Genomic DNA, 26315 nt, shown 5'->3' with positions numbered 1-26315 from the left:
TTAGATCCTTTTTTATTTTGAATGTTTGTGCTGGGTGTTTGAATGTGTATGTGTTACCTTCTATTATTATGTCACATACTCCACATCGCGGTTTGTTGCATTTTGTAACCCTTTTTGTAGTATGTGGGACGAGTTTTGAGGAAGTTAGGATGTGTTTTAAGTTTTTGGGTTGGCGTTTGCTTTTTATTATTTTTGTTGTTTTAAGTATGTTGTTTAGTTTGTCGTTCTGATTGAGGAGGATAAGGTTTTTTGTTATCTGTGTGAATAGTTCTGGGTTGTTTCTGTTGTGTGTAGCGACGTATGCTAAAATTTGTTCTGTGTTGTGTTTTTTTGAGGTTCTTAGTTGGTCTATTGGAATTTTTTCAGCCAGTTCAATACCTTTCTGTATTAGTGGTAGTGGATATCCTCTTTCCCGCAGTGTTCCTATTTACAATATCTCCCCACAGGACAGAGTTAGACACCAGGGTCGTTTTTTAATGTGGAGAAAAGGAACAAAAATAAAAATTGTCTCAGTCGTGAAAGATTTCTCTTCCACTGACAGAGAACAGTTCATTCAGTCTAGTTGAACGGAGGTGTCTGTCTGTTACTATGGTGCAGACTCTACGTGCTAGGGAGTAGGGTATTGATTTTAGACAGTTTTTAGGATGGTGGCTTTTGAAGTGGAGGTATTGTTGAGTGTCTGTGGGTTTGTGGTAGATGTCTGTGATTATGTTGTTTTTTATTGTTACTAGGATGTCTAAGAAAGGTAGTTCTGTGGGGCTTTGTTCTAGTGAGAAGTTTATTTTTGGGTGTAGATTTTGTAGCAAAGTGTGGAGTTCTTTGATATCCTCCCATGAGGTTCTCCAGAGGATAAAGCAGTCGTCTAGGTATCTTTTCCAAGATATATATCTATATCTATCTATGTATCTATATCTATCTCTATCTATCTATCTCTATCTCTATCTATCTATCTAATACATTAAAAATGTAATCATGCTTGGTGATTAATCTGATGTTAAGATATAAAAAAAATGTTTACTTTAAAAACTTTAAAAGGAATTGTTCACAAATTAAACTGGTGTCGATTAAATCGGTATAATTTTAAATAAATATAAATATATTTAAAGTGTCATTTATTTCATAAAATTGAAGAATATAGAGTTGACAATTATTTTTTACAGTAAGAAGACAAAATATTTATTGTTTTAAAAAGAATTACATTGATACAATCTTACATACACAAATATTCATTTTATTTACCTAATTTAATTTTGTGGGTGCATGTCGTGTGCAAATATTTAACAGATAAACTTTACTGCTCACATAACACTGAATTTAATAGGAAATAATCATACACCAAGGATGGTTCATAACAAGTAAAAACTTTGGATAGATGAATAATGTGTACAGAAATATATCGGCAAGTTGAAATGCAATGTTCATGTCAACTTGCCAACATATTTCTATTACTTCTGCGCATGTGCAAATTAAATGGTTTAATTTTAAATTGTTCTTATCTGGTGATAGGTCAAAGGTAGGGAATGCGGCTGGAGTACTAAATCTTTTGGTTTTGATTCTAACTGATGGCACCTGTCATTTTTTTCTGTAAACTCTTGAAATCAGAACTATATATATTAGGTACAATATAATATTCAATAGAGAATTGGCTCTGTAATAATAAATGCAAAATCTGCATGAATTAAAATACATTTAAGCATATTTTACAACTGGGCAAGGCTGGGAGTCTCTGTGAGTTAAAAGAATAATTAACTGACAATGAAAATTATTTTTACAGAAGAAGAAAAAGTCATTTTCTTTTTAATATGGTGCACTGACAGGTTACTGCTTCCATTTGTTTATGAACAATCACAGCAGAGAGACAAGCGACAAACACAGTCCACCCTACCATGCATGCTAAAAATAGTGATGACGTTTTTTGATAACAAGGGAAAAAAAAATAACTCGTATTTCCAAACTAAACAAAAACAACCAACTTTAATTTTGTATGGAGATTAATATGGATGCAGACAATTCCTGTAACCTGAATACCTTTTCCTAAAGCGAGTGACTTTTTCAGCAAATCTTCGGCTTGACCTGGGATTTTTTTCACCTTGCTGCTCAAGATCAGAGATGAGACCATTTCTGTAATAACCTGTTCCTTGTTGATTGCTGTTCTGTGCAGTGCTAGGCGATCCACAATCCCTGGCTTTGTCTTCTCTCTTTGAAAAGGGGTTAGTTTATTGATAATTGCTTGGAAATGCCAACGGGGTTACACAAGCATCTTGTGTAGAGTCAGAATGCTCCTATTCTGGGGCGCTGACTTTTCAATCCCACTTTCTGATTCTAATGTCACATTTCTCACGGTGGAAGAGAAATACTTCCAGCTTGACCGGAGAGCTCAATTCTGACTTGATGCACTCTTGTCAACATGATTACTACTATCCAACATGCTATCTTGAGATCTAAGAGGAATTCTAAAGTCTGCTGAGCCATCTATCAGGAAAGCAATAAAATTTCTGGCATAATTTCATCATACCAAAAATGATGTCTTATGAGGTGGGTTTTTTTTGGCCTTTAGCCAATCAAAAATGCTAAAAATACACAAAAGATTCCTTGATGACAGAAAATTCACAAGAGCTAATGATTAAAATTGAACACTTGTAAATATCATCCCTGGTGAATAATTTAGCAATGAGTGTACAGGAGGAGCTCCAGTTTGCCATTTTTACAAAAACCCTATAGAATTTTGGCACCTTGTCGATGGCCATAGCATTCATCCCATCTTCTTAAACTAGGCATTGACAACTCACTCATCAAAAAGCAGAAAAATTTTGTGGATGAAAAAGCTCTGGACATCTCATTCAATTTGAAGATTAATATTGACATCATTATCTGACACAAAGTTTAAATCAGAATGTTAAGCTTTCTTGATATTAGCTCTTCTTGAATTTTGCATGTTTTATTCTTCTTTAATTAGAGACACCTTTCCTGTCAAATGGACATCTTCAGCACAACATCTAATACTATCATCTCTTTGCCTCTTTCTGAATCAGCCATTTCACTATTTGGTCACTAAACTTTAATGACCTAATCAAAGCCAACGCTTTTCTCATACCCAGACTTGTAAGTAAATGTATTCCTTGGTTCTTCAATTTTCACCCAAGTAATGTGTCAGATTTATTCCTTGGCTAAAAATTTTTCCTCCGCTCTAATTTTCTAAAGAACTCTAAAAAAAAAATTAAACAATTACTTGATAATTTTGGAAGAAAGATTACAAGAAAGGAGAGGAAAATTAGGTTCCTAATTAGATCAGTGTTTGAGATGTAAAAAAACTTTACTGGAATGTTCAAAGGTATCAAGTGTTAGCCTCAGGAAAAGAGCCCTTTATTTTTAAGAACTTTTAAACAAAGGTAGATAGAAACAAAAAAATGTACAGAAACTAGTATCTGCTGTGAAAAGCAGGAGGTATCAGTCTTTCAGAAATAATCAACATGGAGCCACAATAGTGAGCACTGGCCAATATCTGATGAGCTTCCAGAATTCAAACCTTATTCTGGTACATCAACAAACAAGTGCCAGTAGAACAACCTCCATCACAAATGAGAGAAACACCAAATGAGAATGCCATGGACATAATCTAAAAGTGCCGTCAGAAATACACCAAAAACCACCATTGTAGAAAACTAGAAGAATGGGTGAGCCAACAATGTGCCAAATATGAACTATCCTATAAATATATAGATAAGGAAGGCTGTCCTTCCCGGACATACACGATCAAGAACAGCCTACCAATGGAAGAGAAATGGAATCTTTCACAAGACCAGCAAACCACAATCTAAAGCAACCAGAGTAAACAAATTAAATAGAAATAGCAACCTTTTTACATGAACTACCAGCAGAAAATAACAACCCAGAAATAGTTAGGAGAAAAAAAAGAAACCCACCTCATAAGACATCAACCCAAAATGAAACTAAATCATCTGAAGCCAAAAAATAATCAAATCTTCGAATTGTTTATACTTTTAAATTATTTTTCTGGGGACGGGGAAATTTCTTTTTTCATTTACAAACAGTATCAAAATATACCTACAAAAGCTAATGAAATATTTTACATTGTAAGGGAGGATATTAATTTAATGATATTTAGCTGATATTAATTTAATGATATTTAGCTGATATTAATTTAATGTAGGCACCGCCAAAACTGGGGGGGGGGGGCAGGTAAGTACTTTTTGACGGACCGTCTTTTTAAAAATCTACCAAAAATCAGGTAATTATCCAATCAATACGAAATTTTCAACGATTATTAAGAGAAGAATGAACTTTATAACAGTGTACTTATAAACGATATTTATATATATATATTTTTTTGCTTACACCCCCCCTTGTTTTGAGGGGGTTCCAAATATGCTTAAAATAATCATCTGAATCTGAACAAAACATATTGTGTTGTTGTAAGGGACAGGATTATAGATTTAAAAAAAAAAAAAAAAAATTGTTTGCATACCTTATTTTGATGTCTGAATATCAGAACTTTGATTGTGTTTAATTATCCCGCTTTTGAGTTTTGAAGTGTGAAATTCGGTGGATATGTTATGTAAAATAATTAATTTAAGTTAAGCAAAACAAAAATTTTTTTTTTAATATTTATACGAAAAAAGCCATTTTAAAATCTTTGATAAATAAATTAACAATTTTTTTTTTAGCGAGCTGAATAATGCATGACCATTATTAAACAGGGCATGCTTTGAAGAATCGATACAAAAAAAATTTTTTTTATAAATATTGTGCCCTTTGTGTTAAAAATAGCATCATTTTTTCGCTCCGGTTTGAAAACGTTTGCCGCCTTTCGACTACGGTGGACCAAACGCGCTGAAATAATTTTTTTTTATTCTGTTTTAAATTGCCCCCCCCCCATTTTGGGGAGCCTGGCCCACACATACATACACATTAAAAACCAAACTCATACAAATGGCCACCCATCTGATAATGGCCAGCCTCAGCGTTAATAATACATTGAAATTTTCGTCACTGAAAAATAAGTTTTTTTTGGCCTGTTTGGTTTTCCATAGTTTGCTTTTTATTAAGTACAAATGTAAACATGCGAAGTAACTGGTTGCCTATATGAATAAGTGGAATTATTTGGAATCCAAGTACTTATAATATTTTTGCATATTCTCATAGAAAATCACCCTAAATCTTAGTTAGACAACAAATAAATAAATTCTTTCAAAAACCTTTTTTTTTTTAAATATTTATGTACGTTTTTTGTGCAAGACAAAAAATGTCAATTGTTAACTTTTTGGGAAAATTTAACATTTAAAATTTAATTTAAAATAGAAAAAGTTTTACATTATTCTGTTTTCTATATGATAAAATTCAGGGTTTTATCTTTCTGGAAAAAAAAAAGTTACTCAGAAATTATGGATTTTAATAAATGTAATTTCGTTTTAAAAAACAACAACAACAACAACTTGATTTTTCGGCCATTTTTGGCGGTGTCTAATTTAATGTAAAATAACTGCACGGTTTTTCAATTTTGGAATGGGAAAATTGGAGTGGTGACATTGTCGTTTTTTTTCAGTCAATTTTATTTTTTCTCCCATTTTAAATGTGGGTGGGTGGGGATAATGGAATGCTTCAATTTTTCATTTTTTTTTTTTAATTTTTCTTGGGGAGGATAGGGTTCTCAGTTCTGAAATTACTGCTCATTTGATAAAAAATAAGACCATGATGGAAAATTCTCGTGTTTGGCTAAGTAAAAATGACAATAACTGTTAAAGAACTACACCAAACAATCTACACATTACAAACGGAATCGTTTATTTTTTCATCTTTATCTTAAAATAACTAAAAACTAAACTAACCCAAGTTTTAGTTTGCAAAGTCAGTTTAATTCTGTTCATATTGTATAGAAGGACCAGAATAAACAAAACTAACAATCCTCTTCATAAATCCAAAGAGTGATCCGAACTCTAAAACCTAAAATATTTTATTGATATTTTTTTTAGTTAAATCATTTTTTTATATTCTATCCAGGGTAATGTTGGGACACGGGTCCTGCTATTTTAATTATATATTATTAAGTATAACAGAAAAGTCTTGAGAAAACATTTAACATTTGATATGTTTTTACTGTTATTTCACCCCCAAACAAGGCACACTGCTACTTTGATGTAAGAGGCTACTATTTAGGACCAAATTTAAAGGGATACTATGTAGGGAGTTGAGCAACAAGATGTCTGTTCACATTTGAACTTCTGTAATCAGTAGGTACGGGCAAAATGAATGCCGATGCTCAAAATGTATAAACATTTTGACCCCTCCCTTTACTTAAAAATTCACCAAAAATCAGGAAATTAACTAATTTTAATGAAATTTTCAGTATTTATCAAATAATGATCTCGGAATATAATGAACTAATCATTTCTATTTAAATCTTAGTGGAAATGTATTATTTTGTTTAAACAAAAAATACCTTTACTAAAGTTATGGTTTTTAGTAGTAAATAAAAAATGCAAGAATTTATTTTTGCTTTTTTTTATATAAATAAAGCATCTTAATTTGTAACGATAAAAATTTTTTTTTACAGGAACATTACGAAAAAAGCCCCCAAATGTCTGTATTAATGAATTTGATATAACTCAAAGAAAAATGAATTTCTCGAACTACCGATATTACCATTGAATTAAGCATTGTTTATTTAATATTTTCACAAAAGAAAAAAAATTCTAATAGCAAAAATATGTCTACTTTTTTTTTAAATTACAGATTTCGCATAATTTTTATATGCAAGATTTTAAGAATTTCCTTGCTCGCAAGAATATGAAACTTTCGGCGTAACAATTTTTATATAATCTCAAACAATAATTAAAAAGAAAATTGATTTAAAAACAGGAACATAAAAAATAAATTAAAAAATGATAAAAATTGATACAAACGTTTAGAATAGGAATGTATGGCTGTACGTCTGGGGGAAAAAAAAAAGAAAGAAATCTGACAGCCCTACCTACTTTTACTATCATGACTTCATTTTGAAACAGAGTTTCGATTGGCTGTAATTTTGGGCTTTCGTATAATCGTGTTTACAAACCTTTATTTGTTCGTTTTTGGCGAATGGTAAAATTTTGAGGGCTAATTAAGTTATTTTTTGCACAAATAAGGTGTTTTTTATTTAATTCAATATCTTAGGACTTTACTAATTATCTTTAAAAACTAATATTTATCTTTTAAAGGATTTTTATAATGAATTTATTTAACTTCAAAATTTAGCTGAATTGGTTAGCTCGCTGTGAAAACATTTTTCATAACTTTTCACATGTACAAATATTTTTTTTTCCTTTAGAAAATTAACTTTAGCCTCTAATCTTTCAAATACAATCAAAAAGTCAGATCAAAGTGTAGTATCTGTTCTTCAGATGCTGCACTTCATTTTCTTGTTCTCTTTCGGTGGAGGAGAAATCCTTCACGACTGAGACAATTTTTATTTTTGTACCTTTTCTCCACATTAAAAAACGACCCTGGTGTCTAACTCTGTCCCGTGGGGAGTCATAGTAAATAGGTACAATCAAAAAGTCTACCTACAAAAAATTATGATAAATCGGCTTTCAAAACAAGATCCCTTTATCTTTATCCACCCATTTTTGCCCGTACCTAGCAATCAGAGAAGCAGGGACTCCGGAGGGAATTTTAAAGTCTAGCAGTTTGAGGGAAGAAGCTATTTAAATAGAAGACTTTCTAGCATTCTCAAATTATTTCATGAATTAAAAAAAAAAAAAAAAAAGAAAAAAATGAACGCCATCTTTGAAGACTGCTGCTATCTGCTGATGTAAACAAAAAAGTCAATTCTTGAAAATGAATAGATCTTTTTTCAGTAAAATTTTGTTAATGGTATATTTTTAAAATACTTTCTGAAACAGATATTTATAATAATTCCATGAAAAAATAATTCAAAACTGCAATTTCATTTATATTTAGTTAGAATTTTTTTTAATGAGAACTTACTGAACAACATGGTCGAACTTTGATAAATGATTATGACCAAATAGTTTGACCAACCAAATTCTAACATACATTACCTTAAATATCCTTTCCTTGATTTTGAAAGCCAAAATGGACCAAATTCCCATGACTGTGCTTTGGAATCAAGTAAAACATACTCTATTACATCTTCAAACAAAATTGAAAAGAGTGGTTTATGATATACATTATTTTTTAAACCTCAATAAAAGTTATGAAAACCAAAGACACAAATAGTATTGAAAAATGTATAGACAGATCAATTTCCTTTCATTTAATGTATGGTTTGACAACAATTAATGGGTTTATAGCGATTTTTCCCAAACTCGATATTTTACAAACTGTAGGCATTAGTTACACTACTGTTATTAATCAGATTAAGAATTTTCATTATATTACAGCAAAAGTAAAAGGTGATGTGACGTAAGCACCCAAGAACAGTGTGTGCATCCTCTCACTGAACACCCCTTGAGGTATGAGAACGCACTTGCCCAGGAATGATAAGAACACTGCTGGATTCATTTGTCAGTGGTTTCGTAGGTCGCTCGTAGTCAGTGTCAACATTATCGTTCATGTTGGTATTACTGATGGAGTCTGTGTTTATGTGATCATGCGTGTTAATATTGGCATTACTAGTGGAGTCTGTGTTAACATTATTGCTCAAGTTTGTATTGGTGTTGTTGTTGGGTGCACGTTGACGATCGTTCCAAGTCAGAAGTTCTCGTGTTTTCTTTTTTTTTTTTTTGACACAAACTATTTTGACTTCATAGCCTTTGATCCAAAGCTTATACTCCTGTTTGACAGCAGTAATTCTAGACATTAAATAGTAGAATGTTTGGAGAAGGCAGAACTTATATATCTGTTGAATAGAGTAAAGTGTATTGTGCCATTCTGATGCACTTGTCAGGTGGTGCATATGCTGTAATTGTAAGCAATTGAGGGAGGAGAAATGCATGTTGAGATTACGTATCTGAGAGTAGGTACCCCAAACTGGTTTTATTTTCATTATATCTAAAAGAAAAATTGATGTGGTCATATAAATTTTTGTAAACCATAAACAAAAGTACCAAATTTATTTTGGTAGCTCAATTAGCCATCAAGTTATGATCGTTCAAAGTTTGTCGGAAAGTTGAAAATTTGCTATCATGGTCCAGAAGCCAAATTTCATAGTATATAACTAAAAATGTAAGCTACTAACAAGTGAAAAATCCTTATAAATCTAATGTCATCTTGTGGTAAATGAAAATTAATACTAATGAAAGCAATAGTTATTAGATGAAACCAACCTTAACACTAGGCGAAATCCCAAAATGAGTCAAAAGTATATGTTACTGAAATTGCTGTAAAAATGTAACCATTGGAAGTAGAAGCTTAAAACTTTGCAACTTTACTAATTTTTGGGCGAGGAATTAAAAAAAAATATGTTTGCCTTGTTTCTAATAAAACTTTTAGCCACAGAAATATTTTTACTTTGGGGAATTTAAACTCACCAAAAAAGGTCAGTCAACAATAAGATTTAGAAATTTGTTATACAGAAAGTCACAAATCATTTTTCAAACGTTGAAAAACTTTCAACTTAAAAGACAAGGGAACAAGCAAGATATTTTATAGGCAAAGGTCTTACTACAATTCCTTTCCTTATTGATTTTCTTTCAGAGTTCTTTCATAAGCTTCTGCTATGGTAGATATATCAAGAACACTCCAAATCCTACCATCACTTGAAACCCTGTCTGTAAACAAATGCTGACTCTACTTGTGCAATGTCATCTGACAAAGGCCATCGAAAAAAATCTTTTCTACTTTTGGTTTGCAATAAAGATTATTACAGCGCTGGATGCAGATATAACCTCAATGACTTGGCCAATATAAAAGTTGGTGTCATAGTAGACAGCAACCTATTGTCCTTGATGCTCATAACTGAAGATATCCTGAGATGGTTCTTCATCACAACTGCAGGAGTTATCTGAATGTTCAGCAGATTCACTAAGGGACTTTTTTTTTGTTGCTTTGGAGGTGGAAATGAATCAACTGGATTTCTTCTTAAGTAGTCAGAGAAAGCAGTTTCCATTTGAACTTTATTTCCACTGATGTTGATTTTGACATCTAACACAACCTTGAGATATCTCCGTTCAAGTTTATCAAAAACATCTGATAGAACATATAGGTCTCGTGGGTACTTCTACAGTTTATCGCCGAAAATGCAGATGCCATTTTTTTTTTTCGCCCACCTGTCATTAAAATGCGAGGGAGAAATCAGTATTGTAAACTATGACTGAAGCATGAAATAAATAACAAAAAAAATTAAACTCGATTTATGTTTTTACAATTATATTTTGATACATTTTTATACATTAAATGTTTTGGTTTTCAAATAGCGCTCACCCAGTTTAGACAATTATAAATATATAATTTTTTGTTTTTAATAATTTTTCATTTTCTGTTTTTAATAATAAAAATATATATACGTTTCATGAAAAACATTCCAGTTTTCATTAATTAAATCGAAACATTTTCAATTAAATAATTACAGATATATGTTCTATTTCCCTTCATTTATTTACTTTTTTTCATAGTTCTTTCCGGAAGTAATTAATATCTAGTTTAATATTTTTGTTATTTATTTCTAACTTCGGTCATAGTTTAAAATACTGATTTCTCACTAGGATTTTAACGATAGGAGCGCGAAAAAAATGGCGTCTATAGTTTATCGCCTAATATGGAGAAGTACCGTCTTGGGAATTATCAAATAAACAATTTTTACAGTGAAATTAATTTTTTACAATTACATGCCACGTGCACAACTATATTTTCACTTGTTATTTTTTAAGTAATGTACAGTGTAATAAAAAAATAACAAAATCTTCAAATTTATCAAAAACGCCTGATATAACAACAAAAAAAATGCTCATTTTTACGTGAAATTAATTTTTTTTATTTACACATGACTTGTTGCCCGTAACTTAGCTATATTTCTTAAATTTTTTTTAAAGTAATGTAACTGTACAGTCTAATAAAAAAATAATTTAACAAAATATTAGATATATCAAAAACGCCCGACATAACATAAGAGAATTAAATAAGTAAACAAAAAAATGAGGCACATTTTTTAAAATGAACAAAATTTTTTCGTCACAGTCACACGCAACTAAAAATATTTTTTTGGTTTAAAATGTACCCAGTTTAATTTTTAAAAGATAATTTAACAATGCTGAAGTTTATCCAACCGAAAGAAGATAAAGCAAAGAACATATGAAAGTTTGAAAGAAGATATAGAAAATAAATTGACATTATTTTTTAAATTGTAAATTTTTATTTCTTTTATTGACGCACTAAAAATATTATTTTAAACAATATTATGTCCCTTGGATCGGTGAGAGTTGTTCCCCTTTGTTCAATGTTTATAATGTAAACTCTCGGACGTAAACGTGAATAAACGAGACTTGTCAGTCGGCCATGTTGGTTTGAACGGTCACATATCTTTGTCCTGTTATTATTAATAGAAACCTGACATAACATGGTGTCAGAACAAGGGATTTACTAACAAATGTGAGCAAAATACGGGGAAAGAGTTATACTAAATATCGAGCCTAAGAGCCGTTAAAAAAAAAAAAAAAAATATGTGAAGTTCCATAATAACCCCCCAGTATGAATAGCTACGTGAGTCCACCAGAGCCCTTTCCATTCGACCAACCCGAGTCATGGGAAAAATGGATACAACGGTTTACCCGTTACCGGACAGTGTCCAGCCTTGACGAAAAACCAAATGCTTGTCAACAAGTGGACACCCTAATATATTGTATGGGTGATAAAGCCGAAGACATTTTCGCCACATTCAAACTTGCACCTGAGGAAGCCCAGAACTTCAATATAGTCGTAGCAAAGTTCAATGACCATTTCAAGGGTGATACGAACGTAATTTATGAACGGGCCAGATTCAACCGAAGGTGTCAAGAGGAAGGTGAGTCCATTGATTCATTCATCACTAACCTCCACACACTAGCTAAAAACTGCAATTTTCGAGACCTGCACGAGGAATTAATTCGTGATAGAATTGTAGTTGGGTCCACAGATCCTAAGCTATCACTAAGTCTACAAATGATTCCGGACCTCACCTTGGATGGGGCCATCAGACGCGCACGACAGAGTGAAACAATAAAATCACAACAGCATCTCCTGCGGTCCCCAGAACATATCGTTGGTGAAGATCCAGCTGACAATAATATTGCAGTCCACTACGTTAGTGACAACCGAATTCACAGACAAGGTCAGGGTAAACACATGACAAGACCCAGGCGAGAACTGCACTATGAAAATCGACAAAAAAATGAGCGCACACAGCAGTATAGACTAGAGGCTGAGTGCCACCGCTGTGGTAACAAAACTCAACACCAGAGACGCACATGTCCTGCCATCTCAGCCACCTGCCACAATTGTGGTAGGGTTGGCCACTATGCTCAGTGCTGCCGCACACGAAGGCTGCATGAAATTAAACCTAGCTCAGATGACTGTGAAAGCGATCAGAATACGTACCTTGGTGTTCTGACGATATCAGAAATCAGCATAAGTAAGCCTTGGCGAACCAATATCGCCATCAATGGAGTGCCACTGAAATTCAAGCTGGACTCTCGGGCGGATGTGACCGCGATTCCAGAGCACATATATAAGTTACGGAGAGACCTACCAGACCTCTCAGATACCCACAAAATTCTTCATGGTCCAAGACGTATTCCACTCAAAGTGACTGGAGTGGTCACTGCAACTGTCTCGCATGAAGATCTTTCAGCAGAACAGAGGATATTTATTATCCCCAATCTCGAGGAGCCACTGTTAGGAAGGTCAGCCATCGAAGCATTTAAGCTCGTAACTGTCCACCCAAACTTACATACCATCAGCAGCTAGAAACGCCCATTCGACCCAAAAATAGAAATGCCAGACTTATTCACAGGCCTAGGCACATTTGGAGAAGAATGTACCATACTCTTACATCCGGATGCGAGTCCATACTCAGTACCCACACCACAACGCATACCACTACCCTTGATGGAGAAAACACGGGCTGAGCTCCAGAGAATGGAGAAACTGGGGGTCATAAGCAAGGTTGACACACCCACCGAATGGTGTTCCCAAGGTTGTAGTACCAAAAGCAAATGGAATGATTAGGATATGCGTAGATCTCACAAATCTCAATAAGTGCATATAACATGAACTCCACATGCTCCCCACGGTCGACCACCTTTTGGCTCAGTTAGGGGAAGTAAAAATCATGAGCAAGTTGGATGCCAACAGCGGGTATTGGCAGATTCCACTTTCATCAGAATCTCGTTCGCTGACGACCTTCATAACTCCATTCGGACGATACCAATTCAACCGCCTCCCGTTTGGTATTTCATCAGCGAGTGAGATCTACCAAAGACGCATGTCACAAGTACTAGAGACCGAAATTGGAGCCAGATGCATGCAAGATGATGTTTTAGTATATAGAAAAAACCAACAAGAACATGATGCCCGGCTGAAGAGCACACTGAAAAAAATTCAGGCTGCTGGTATTACGCTCAATTCGGGAAAATGCGAAATATCCAAGTCGTCAGTAAAATTTCTTGGACATATACTCAGTGCTGACGGCCTGCGACCTGATCCGGAAAGGCTCACTGGTATCTCGAAATTCCAAACACCAACGAACATGACAGAAACCCGCCGGTTCTTAGGGATGGTGAATCAATTAGGAAAATTCATTCCAAACCTAGCAGACATGACTAAACCATTAAGGGATTTATTGAATCATAAATATGCGTTTGTTTGGGACAATGCAAGAAAGCATTGTGTCTAGCACCTGTGCTATGCCTGTACAATCCATCAAGTGAGACTGTGGTTTCTAGCGACGCTTCATCTAATGGGCTGGGAGCAGTATTATTACAACGACAGGATGACACAAAATTACATCCCATCGCCTACGCTTCACGAGCCATGTCAGAAACTGAAATTCGTTATGCACAGATAGAAAAGGAGGCCCTAGCCATAACATGGGCTTGTGAACGCTTTTCAGACTATCTTGTTGGACTACACTTCACAGTGGAGACAGATCACAAACCGCTGGTGCCACTACTAGGTACTAAGGACCTCAGTGAACTTCCAGCAAGGATACAGAGGTTTCGAATACGTTTAATGAGGTATGCATACACAATTCGCTATGTCCCTGGTAAGGAACTATACACAGCTGATGCTCTGTCAAGAGCGGTATCTGACAACGGACCCACCAAACAAGACAAGGACCTCGAAGAGTTAGCAACAGCATTCGTCCACACCATGATGGAATCTTTACCTGCCAGAGAAAAACGTCTGAAAGAGCTGGAGGAAGCCACTAAAACTGATGAAATCAGCAACTGCATATTACAATATGTAAGAAATGGCTGGCCATCAAAGGATCATGTCCCAGCATCAATTAAACCCTATTGAGCCTACCATGGCAGCATCACATGTGAGAATGGATTACTGATGTATAGCATACGGATCATAATCCAATCGCTACTCAGACCGACTATTATTGCCAAAATCCACTCTGGTCATCAGGGAATTACCAGGTGCAGACAAAGAGCTCACCAGTCCGTATGGTGGCCAAGACTATCTGAACAAATCAAAAGAACTGTAGAAAACTGTCCAAGATGCGCCGAGCTAAAACACCAACCACCTGAACCCCTCATGACAACTGAGCTTCCAACAAGACCATGGCACACTGTAGCCTCTGATCTGTTTGAGTTGAAAGGCAGCAGCTATGTCATACTTGTAGACTACTTCTCTCGATATGCAGAAATCGCCATGCTTACATCAATGACTTCCAGTGCAATGATACAGAGTTTTAAAGCTATTTTTGCCAGACATGGGGTACCTGTCATCCTAAGAACAGACCCAGGAAGCCAGTACACTTCGAAGGACTTTGCCAAGTTTGCAAATGACTGGGGTTTCCAGCACGTTACAAACAGTCCCCGCTATTCCCAAAGCAACGGAGCTGCAGAAGCCTGTGTGAAAACAATGAAGAGAATGTTAAAGAAGGCAAAAGACCCATATCTTTCTTTGCTTGCACACAGAGCGACACCAATGGACTGTGGGTTTAGCCCCAGCGAACTGTTAATGGGCCGACGTCTGAGGACAAACGTCCCGACTCACCCGGATCTACTAAACCCCAGTTGGCCCGATCTTGAGAATTTTAGACAGAGGGAAAGGAACCAGAAGGCTCAACAGCAACTCACACACCGCCTATCAAAAAAAGCTAAAGAGCTACAACCACTTGAAAATGGCACACCGGTATGGGTCAGAAGCTCCAACCCTCCAAACCAGGAAGGCATCGTTGTTGGAATGGCAAATACACCACGTTCTTACATTCTACGGACCAAAAAAGAAGGGACAATAATCCGACGCAATCGACGACACATTGTACTCAAACCACCAGAAATGGTCGAGGCTCACACATCGGAGACCCATGAAGACAGTCATCTACCTAGGGAAGAAACAGTCAAAACAGCATGCCCCACTCTCACCTCTCAAGAGTATACAACAACCAGATCTGGGCGTCAGTCAAGACCACCTATTAAACTAGACTTATAATATATGTATATACAAATATATATATATATAAAAGTAAATAAATGAACTCTTTTCTTTTAATAGATATATCAAGTGTGAGAGAGAGAGAGAGAGACCATATAGTAAAAGAACATTAAACATTATTAAATAAAATAAAAAGGGAGATGTTATGTCCCTTGGATCGGTGGGAGTTGTCCCCCTTTGTTCAATGTTTATAATGTAAACTCTCGGACGTAAACGTGAATAAACGAGACTTGGTCAGTCGGCCATGTTGGTCTGAACGGTCACATATCCTTGTCCTGTTATTATTAATAGAAACCTGACATAACAAACAATATCTTTCTATAACTATTAAATAAACAAAAACAAACTCATTTAAGAATTTTGATATATCCATTGTGAAACAAGTTGTTTGTTTACGTGCGGCTTGTTCGTACTGACAGTTGATTTTCGTGATGATACTTCTTACTTAGGTCACTTGGGATTAAGTTGTAAATCTGGATGTGTAGGTACATTCAGTTTTATTAGCGGCACTCCTTGATTTATGAGCGTAATAATATGAAACCAACAGATTATTAAAGAGGAGATATTTCTTTACAAAACGGTGTGAGTTTCGGAAGTTTTTCGATTGAATTTCTTTCATATTTCTTTCACTGAAGTTTTCAAGTTGGATTTTTTTTGTGAAAAACAACTTAAAACCCTTTAAGCTCATCATATTGATAAATGACCTTCTTTTCTTTAAAATGGTACTATTTTGTATACCTAGAGACTCACTATATCGCGCACATCAAATTTGAAAAACACCAACTTTTTTTTTTGTGTAAAAAATAAGGTGGCGTTCAAAATTAATGACTAACTTGAAGTAACCTGGAAAAAAAAACTATTAAAAAACACAAGAAAAAGAATTATATATCTATAAAGCAACAAGATTAAATTTTATTTAAATCAAAACTTTATCAAAATAACCCCCCAAAATAAACGAGATATCGCAAGTTGAAGTTAAGGGAAATTTAACTTTATTTACCAGTTTTCGCATCCTAAACTAGACTAGTTTGGGATACTTAATCTAATAACCTATTGTTACTGAGAGGAGCAAAGATAACTTTGGTGTCGTGGAAGTGAACTGCTGGTAGTTTCTGATAAATTTATCTGTTGAATTGTCTTCTCAGCATGCAAGAAGACAACTGGTTATTTCCAATATGTGGTTGGTTACATATCACCACAGGATTTGTGAAACAAAGGGCAAACACCATAACAACTGAATGAAATAATGGATGCAGACATTGTATAACCATCGATTATTGAGAATAACCCAGGATGATCCACTGAAATGTGACTGGCGTATCAGTGGATAAGATATAAATGTATAGGTTAGTTGGTTGTTTTTGTTTTACGGCATATCAACCCTTTTCGGGTCATTTAATGCCGAATCCAAAGATTTTGAAGAAAATTTTTTTTAATAGAATTTATTTGTTGTTTTCACGTCAGTTTCTATTCAACCCATAGTTGGGACCCTAACAGGTACTACCACTCCGGGTCAGAGTGGACCTGGGAGCAATGGTAATTAAAGGGTGGCTCCACACTCCCCAAAGCCCACAAGCTGGGGCCTCACCACTGGATATAGTTTAAGGTCATATCCAGGACCCCCATTGAGGGACTTTTACCCTCTGCAGGGGGGCAGTCGGCGTATTCTAATGCCCCACCGACAGGGCCAAAATATATAGGTAGATGCAAATTCTTTAGCCACTGATGTGGCTCTACAGCAGAAGACACAAGTGGGCTCTGATCGGTACACGAAGAAAAATATATCAACTTGGCTGAGCTTGATGCTGTTTTGTGAAACATAAATGTTGCATTGCGATGGAAAGCAAAAACCATTCATTTATGGACCAACTCTGCAGGTGTGCTTCCCTAGGTAGCTGACACTTTGTATGGACAGACACTAGTCTGCACCAAAACAGTATCTGAAATATTGATCAGGCTTATAACACAGAGAATTGGTCTTAGAATATGAGTTGCAGATTGATGCGAAGTTCGTCAAATCTCACAAGAACCAAGCTGATCAACTTACAAGAGTATCACAGTGATTACTTCATGAAATCTGTACATTGGCAGAACCAAAAGAACCTATGTGCACTGTAGCTAAAGAACGGAATATTCCTCAGATACAGGTCATCCATTGATTCAGCGAGCAACCTAGTGTGAAGAGAATACTGCATTTTGTGAAGTTGTCTTACCCAGGAATAATTAAAGCCAAGGTATGATTAGTGGTTAGGGATTGCAGAGAATGCTAATCAACTGATCCAGGCTCAGTGCATTGGAAGCTTGGCAGGCTTGATGTCTCAGAAAACTGGAACAGGATTGCAATGTTTTACCATTTGAGGGCTCTTGCCTTGCCAAGCACCTGCTAGCATCATCAAGCAGTTGGAAATAGTGTTTTGTGAAGGGGGGACCAACCGAGCTGCTTACTAACAATGGCACAGCATTTTGTGAAAAGAGATTTGCAAAGTTTGCAGGGATATGGGGTGTACATGTACAATTTCAGTGCGCTCATGTACCATCAGGAAATGGAATAGTTGATAGATCTTTTTACACAATAAAATGTATTAGTGCAAGAACACAGTGCTCAGTCTTGGCGGCAGTATATTGGTGCAATGTCATGTCAAAAGATGACAAACCAGTTTCAATTATCCCATTTAATGCAACCTACGCCTATAAAATCCGCATTAGACGCAACATTTGTGTCTGATACTGCAGTTTCTAATCTCATTTGAGTCAAGAATCTGCATGGAAAATATATAGTGACAAAGATAAATAGTTCAATCTCTGTTAATGGAATACTATGCAACATTAAAGATGTGCATCTAGCATGCAGGAGGATAGTTTCAGTGACCATGTGGCTTCCTCAGATGATGAAGCCCCAATGCTGCATGAAAGATCAGACAAAGAGCACTCTTTAGAAAGTGATGCACCTGACAAGTCAGGACAGGATGCATTAAGTAACATGTCCAAAGAAAACACCACGGAAGAAGTACAAATGCGACCTTCCCCCACATTGCTATTTGTGTGAGCAGGGAGGAGGGTGATGGGCATGTGCAGAATCACTTGAGAATGATGTGTGCATGTTCTCACTGGACACCTCTTGAGGTACGAGCATGCTCTCACCCAAAAGTGATATAAGGATGACACTCAAGTCATATGTCAGTGGCTTCATTGGTTTCTTGTAGATCGCATCATGGACATTATCATTCGAGTTTATATTGGCTACGATTGATTTGTGTCAATGTTATTACTCTAATCCTTATGTTCAAATGTTTTTTCTTTAGATGAGGGGCGGCAAGTTGTGATCTATTTCTGAATTGAAAGTGAAAAGGTAAATCGATTCCCCCTTTTTGTTTTTTAAAGTCACATTTAAAAGATGGAAGCAATTTGTATTGAAATTATTAAAATACCAAGATTTATCTGTCTATATAAATAAATGAGAACCATTTTTATTTCACATTTATAAAAAGTTATAAATTTCTCTTTTCACCATCCTCCCCACGAGAGCCACACACTCAAAAGCAACTCCATCATTGTTACTACTATCATACTAATAGTTGACTTTCTTACTCCATGATGTCAATTTTTATGAATTCAAACATCTTTATGAAGCAAAAAAATAAAAAATAAATATATCTGAAGCAAAAAACAAAAGAAAAAAAATATTTTTCAGCAAATTATGGAAAAAATTGTTTTAAAATAGAAGAATTCTTTTTGCGAAAAAAAAAAAAAAAAAAAATGAAAGAAAAAAAGAGAACCCCTCCCCACTCGCTTATGCAGGTTTTTATTTGGTCTTGCCTCTTAATATTTTCCTTTCACTTATGTGTGTTCATTTTTTTGTTTATTTTTTCTTTCATTTTTTTCACCAATTACCGTTTTATATTCTGTTGCATCTTTTCTTTGTGTAAGAAAGTTTGCACAATTTTTCTTTGTCTTTTATTTTTCAATTTATTTTTGCATCAATGTACGTTCCTGTCTTTAATTTCTCCAGATTTTCTTCTTGTTACAGTTGATTTTGGTCAAATGGCTTGCATTTTTCAGGGTCTCATTCCAAGGGTTGTGAACACCAATTCACTGACAACTCGCTGTGTCCTCTGCTGCTAACCCCAATGTTGTATACATGACTTTTCTCCATCTTTTCTTGATATGGCTATGGTGCCGTCTCTTACACTGATGGTTGTTGAATGAAGCAGGCACAATTTCAAGTATATATAAAATATAAACACCAAAGGAAAATACAGACTGACACTTTCTGTACTGTACATTAATATTGGGCTCTAAGTGCATCATGGGAAATTACGCTCTAAACACTGATCCATATCAACATCTTATGTAAAGACTGTTGCTGTCAGCTCATCTCAATCTTCAAAAGCTCTCCGACTTGGTCTAAGCCAGAATCTGCCTCAGACTCTACGCTGGTGTCAGCTGTCCAATTGGAAACTCCAAACAGACATGAGGATACTTTTCACTACAAGTAAACTATGAATATTACTCTCAACTATTGTAAAGGAAAAAGAAAACTGTCAATACACCCACAACAAAAGCAAGCCTGCAGTCACCCCCTCCCTCAAAAGTAGGCCCTCACTCTTACCCTAAAGCACCAGCAGCAAGACCTAATCCTTCAAAGACAACCAATCAAATTTTGCATTGACCCATGCTATACACCCACCCATCATCACTCCCTTATGAGAGAAAGAGAGAGACTATAAACTCATTTCATTGTCTCATAAAAAAGCTGCCTCCTCCTCAGTACCTTTTCCAAACTCTTCAAAAACTCACCAACTGTTCCCCTTTTCTACAGGACACTACTCCACTCCATTCACCCATGAAAACCTCCTCCTATGACACAAAGCTAGAAACTAAGAGGAGTTCTATGTAAAAATGTAGAACACCAACATTCCTTCCCAGTAAAAGCAGTAAAGACAACATCAAATGACCTTAGAAAGCTGTTAAGGAGACATCCTTAATTTATCAATGGCTACCCATGTCCTCATAGTTATTAAAAAAAAAACCTAAAAGGGTATGATGAATGCTAGAGGAGTTTAATGCTGCCTTCAAATCATCCCCTCCTCTTGCCATGTTTAAAGATATCGAACTGAAAAATATGAAAAAAGATTATTTTGGGATGGTCCCAGTAAAGTTGCACTTACCTTTTATAGAATTGCAAAATTAACATTCCCTATGCATGTTGGTGGCATCTTACCTTTTAAGTCTCCAAAGGCCTTTAATCTTCTTTAAAACTTTTCAAAAGCTTCTGAGAGCTTTTAAACTGTGAAACACTTTAAGAATTAAAAGTCTTTAATTTCGTGAAGACTTCTTCATACCTCTGTCTCGTGATTTGATCGTCTAGTGGTTAACTTTGGTCTAGCGTTTGTCGTCTTTATAATCTTTTAAAGTTCTTTCATAACTTATTAAAACTTCTTTTGTTCGTCTAGTGGCTATATATAGTCTTTATCGGAGTTTTCTTTTCGTCTGCTTTTTCTCGACTTTGTCAAGTGGTTAACCAGACTTCATCTGCACTTCGTCTGGTTTTTAACTTTGTCTTCATCTTTTCTTTGTTCAGTGGTCAGGACCCTAATATCTATGCCAGATGCTCGCTGAAACTCATTGTTTTGTTTTACTCGAACACACAACTTGTGCATGACCCTAAGTCTATGTGTCAGTTCTACTCTTATGATGGTTGGTCGGTAATTCTATCACAAGGATCCTTTCGCTGGCTGTCTGTTGTTGGACGTTGGGGATGAGGTCCGCTTTCACAGGCAGGTGCGCTGCTCTCCTTGGCTGCAGCTTGAACATTGATACTGGAATGTGGTGCTGGATTCCAATTTAGAGCACAGAAAGAATTTTAATAGATTGGAATGCTGTAGCAAATTTGATTTTGAAGATAAATTCTAGAATGAGAAATTCTGAAAGAATATGGATTTTGACCGATAACGGTGGCCTCTGTTCAATGCAACTCTAAAGTTACATTGATCAGTTCTTAATTAGGAGAGTTTATGTAGGAGTATTAGTGCCCGAATTTTCTTGAAATTGTTTACTTGGATCATAGGCTTGTTAGGCTCCATGTAAACTTAGATCTACACCTAGAATGGCTACTTACTAGAAAGTCAACATTGTTAGAAGTGAAGAGCTAACCCTACAGCGAGAACTGATAGGTGCCATAACTGAGAATAAGTTGTGGGGTTTTCTTAAGAAAACCATTAGGTTCATTTCTGTTGATTTCAACTCAAATGTAGATTTTTAGTTGAAATGAAGACATGAAAAAAATCTCATTTTAACATTTAAAAGCAACTTTATTGGTCATCTTTGTTAGCAACGGGTATAGAAGAGAAACGGGTTAGTAGCTAAAAATGTTCTTGTGTGAAAATGTAGATTAAATATTAGACAGGTTTGTTGAAGGAGAACAGTGTTCATGCGCGCTTATATCTATAGTAGTCGTGGAAAGAGTTTCTGATGTGGAGATGTAGATTAGACTTTAACGGTTTAATGAGAAAGAAAGAGAAAAGTCTTCAGTGGATATTTGTGTTGGAGACAGCCATGTTGGCTTGTATGTACTCATGCTAGCCAGGGGTAAAAGGCCAGGTGAGGTCGCACTCCAACAGAGAGGTGTACTGTCAGCAAAAGCTGGGAAGAAAGAGAGAGAGAGAGAGAGAGAGAGAGAGAGAGAGAGAGAGAGAGTCTGTTGCCGGTTTCACGTTTTATACACTCGGTCACGTGACTGAGAGCAGGCTTCTGATTGGGTAAGCTAGAAAGAAATTGGATTCAAAATTTCCAGCCACAAGAATTCGCTCTTGCGACTGTTTGTTGTAATTTTCGTCTGCTGCAGATTCTGAAGCAGAAAAAGTGACACTAGAATCTAGATTAGATGGTGGAGGAGGATAGCTCTAATTTTATAATAATTAAGGCAAACATGACCAAGATTTAAGTATTAGCATGAACTGGTAATACCTAGTTTGGTATTACCCCTTGGCGAGCTATACAAGCTTCCTCTGAAGGAGAAAGTTTAGAAGGAATATCAAATTCATAAGCCGTCCTCAGTTTCCTAGTCATGGGCAGATAACATACAGTATCTAACATTCCCAAATGGTCACCCATCTGGTACTGGCCTGGCTCAATGTCGCTTAACTTCAGTGATCTAACAAGAACTGTTGTGTTAATGTGATTATGCCGTATATTTAGGAATTAGGGCAAGGTTAAAAAGAATATCTTCAAAAGTAACGAAAATAGTTACTGAATTACGTGAAGAAGAGCAATGTTCTTCTGATTGACTCATTGACCTCATAGACTTCTTGTGACCACAAACGAAGGTATATTTGGAGTCTTTTGTGCTTATTTCTAAGAGCTCTTAATCAGAGAGCCTGGATTGTATTTAAACCATTTCGATGCCTATTTAGCAGACTTTGCAGGTCTTGGAGCAATTAAAGTGGTTGGGTGTGACTGATGAAGTCTTGGAGGTCCAGGAATAAGACTCCCGAAATTGAAGGTTTGCCACTACAAACTATTTAACCATAACATCTTTTGAACATTTTCATCTCCAACTAGCAGTTGCCTGCAAATAATGCTTCAATGCGCATGATTTCACACCTCCAAAAATTGGTTATTAACGCCGCTTGGCAAGCCATTGAACTATTTCGAAATTGCCATCTATAACAGGACAATGGCTACTGACAAAACTAAAACAAAAGACGGACTCTTCATTCCAACTCTGATCGATCATATTTGCCAGTTAGATCAAAGCATCTTCTGCCAAATGTGTACTCTGACAAAAAGTAAAAACTATAATATGGAGACAATTTAACAAAAGAAACAGAAAAGCTTGTAAAATGTTCTATAATGGAGGATATTGATTTAAAATGATATTTTAATTTTAAGACAGTAGCTTAAACACGTTTTAAATAAAAATAAAATAAACTTGCTCACTCATAATTTACCCTCCCTAAAAAATAGCAAAATTAAGATTATTGCTTTTTAAAAGAAAAAGGTTGAAATAAATTTCAAACTTGTTTTTATTTGCGATAAAAATTTAAGACCGCATAATACCGCATTGTGGTGTGCGCAGTCTCGTATTGATGTAATTGTAGCGTTGTTTTTCTGCCAATTACAAATATTCAAACGAATCCTTTCTTTTTAAACGGGGTACATAGATTCGATTAATTTTAAATTAACAATATTGATCACATCTGCATTTCATGAATGATAGAGATGAAAAATGAATAAACGACTTAAAACTTTTGAACGATTGCACATCTGACTGTTTGGCTAGGATCCAAGTTCAGAGGAAGATGTTTCTCACATTATTTGAAGACCCTGTGCCCAATTTGTAAAATTTTGTTTGACACTTTGAAAAAAAAAAAAAAAAAAAAAAAAATCTAGTATTTATAATGCGTACTTATGCAGATTATGGACCGGGCTGAAATAACGTTATAAACGTTATTACTTAGAAACTCATTCTTAACAGGTGGAGGAGGATTTTTTAAAACTATTTAAATTTAATACACAAAATATATCGTAAAATCTAAATTTAACTTAAATTCTAAAAAAATGTACTCCGTGCTGAAACAATAACGTTATTATTTAAAAAGCCATTCTTAACATGGGGAGGGGAATGTGTTTTATACCTATTCTGTACTTTAACCTTACAATTGAATAATAAAAAAAAACATCATAAAACTTAAATTAAACTTGGAAATACGATTTAAAAAAATAGCGCGGATCAGTAAGTGCATTTACTAGCACCAATAAATAAAAACAAACGAACAAGCAAAAAAAAAAAAAAAAAAAAAAAAAAAAAAAGAACGTTTTTTTTTTATTTCTGTAATAATGTGGGAGAAATGTACTTTTAATAGTCCCGTTTACACTCGTGTCGCGGTCGCGTACACCTTTGAGTTTTTCTTTTCTTTTTTTTGTATTTTTACCCAGATTTCAGGTCAAGGAAAAGCATATAATCATATTCGTTAGAAGTCAATTCCACCAATAATGTATGCTATCCTTTTAAATTCTTGTAAATAATATATACTATTCTTATAAATTTTTAGAATTAAAGATTTAATCGATTTTCATGTTAAAATACATAATTTCCTTGTGGCATGTATCAACCAAAACTAAGCAACCATATATTTTATATGAAAAAACTTGAAAGCGATTTTCGAATTAAAGCAACACTTTTGAATTGTCTATGGAAGGTAACTTACACGTGTTGTTTCACCGGTTGCAGACGCCACACCCATAATGTGCGCACTTTTACAAAATGGTTTTATTTAAAGGAAATGAAAGTTACAATTTACAACTGATAGGAATTATTGGTTCTTATTTAGAATTCTATATATTTGAAAAACAAACAAACAAAGAAAAAAAAAACGAACAACAAAAAACAAAGAAAATCTTTATGATGTAGGTACTCGTAAAGGAACGTAATCACATAAATTGCTCAAGTAGTTTTTTTTTATTATTTAATATATACCGATTTTTTTTTTTTAGTAAATTGTATTCATTACAAGGCTGGCTTTGATCTCAATAGTTCCAACTCCGTTGTCTCCTCCTTTGGTGGATAAAAAATAGTGTCTCGCTTTATTTTTTATTTTTATTTTTTTTATTTTCACTCCAAACAAGGCACAGTGCCAGTGCCACTTTTGATATCACTTTGCTATCTGTATTTTTCTTTCTTAAATTAAGTCGAATTGTAAATAAGAACTAAATTATTTTATTATATTTCTATAAATGCTTTACAAATTGAATTTTAATTGCTCAGTTCATAAAAATACATACTAAGCAAAAATCTTGGTGTTGATTTTACTTAGTTTCCCCTTCCCCAATATTCCTTTCTATTTTATTTATTTAGATAATTTTTCACATCTAAAAGTAGTAACACAAAATCAATATTAAAAATAAAGACATTTCAATGATTGGGTTGAGAAAATAGTTAAAGATGCATAACAAACAAATAAATTAAAAAAAAAATCATTCGAAAATAAGAATATTTATACTATTAAAATTCACTCACCTGTAATAAGAGCTACTTTCCCAACTAAACTACAAAGACCATTTTGCAATGCCATTATTATGCAGAAAGATGACTATAAGGGAACGTAACGAAAGATGGAAGAATTTTTCTTCTGCTGCTGTAATCTCGCGATTAATAAACTGAACGAGCGGAGCCGGCTTCCTTCAACTGCACGTGCTTGCTGATGTTGATTTCGTCAACCAACCACTGTTGCGTAATTACTATAAACTTTCAAGGTTACTCCCTTTATTTTTCTTTTCTTCCGCTGAGAAGAGAAGCTATCACGGGTCTCGGTGGTGGTGGTGGGGAAACTATCAAGGGACGGACCTTTGTTGACTTAACCAAAATCCAATTGCAATTTCTACTACTACTACTACTACTACTACAATAGTGATAGCGATTATTTATTTCTCGTAGATTTTTTTTGTGTGTGTAAATTTGTAAAATTCGCTAAATCAAAAACCCTCAAAACCTTTTTTTGTATGGTTGTCTACTTTTTTAGGCGATTAAGCATGAACACCCTGAAAAACTTGGGGGTAAAAACAAAAACAAAACAAAAAAATAAATGAATAAAAAACAAAAAAAAATCAGAAGCTCACAGTATTAATGCCGGAGTCCCTCAGAGGTCCATCCTGGGCCCAACTCTTTTCCTGATCTACATTAATGATCTTCCAAATCACATCCTTACATCATTTGT

The 26315-nt window shown here is 34.8% G+C and overlaps 1 protein-coding gene across 1 annotated transcript in view; it reads right to left on the bottom strand.

The window, feature by feature from the left end:
• Window positions 1–26007, bottom strand: part of LOC145276897 (3-oxoacyl-[acyl-carrier-protein] reductase FabG-like) — a 64710-nt gene extending 38703 nt beyond the window's left edge. The window contains exon 1 of the mRNA XM_080128339.1: window positions 25619–26007. Coding sequence (XP_079984465.1) covers window positions 25619–25673 — 55 coding nt within the window. The 5' untranslated portion in view covers window positions 25674–26007. The remainder of the gene's footprint in view (window positions 1–25618) is intronic.
• Window positions 26008–26315: the final 308 nt, after the last annotated feature.

The sequence above is a fragment of the Euprymna scolopes genome, chromosome 5 (assembly GCF_053919585.1).
Source record: "Euprymna scolopes isolate OS-2025 chromosome 5, ASM5391958v1, whole genome shotgun sequence".
In the NCBI taxonomy this organism is placed as follows: domain Eukaryota; kingdom Metazoa; phylum Mollusca; class Cephalopoda; order Sepiida; family Sepiolidae; genus Euprymna; species Euprymna scolopes.
The sequence above is the reverse complement of the archived record's forward strand: the minus strand, read 5'-3'. Positions and strand labels throughout refer to the sequence as shown.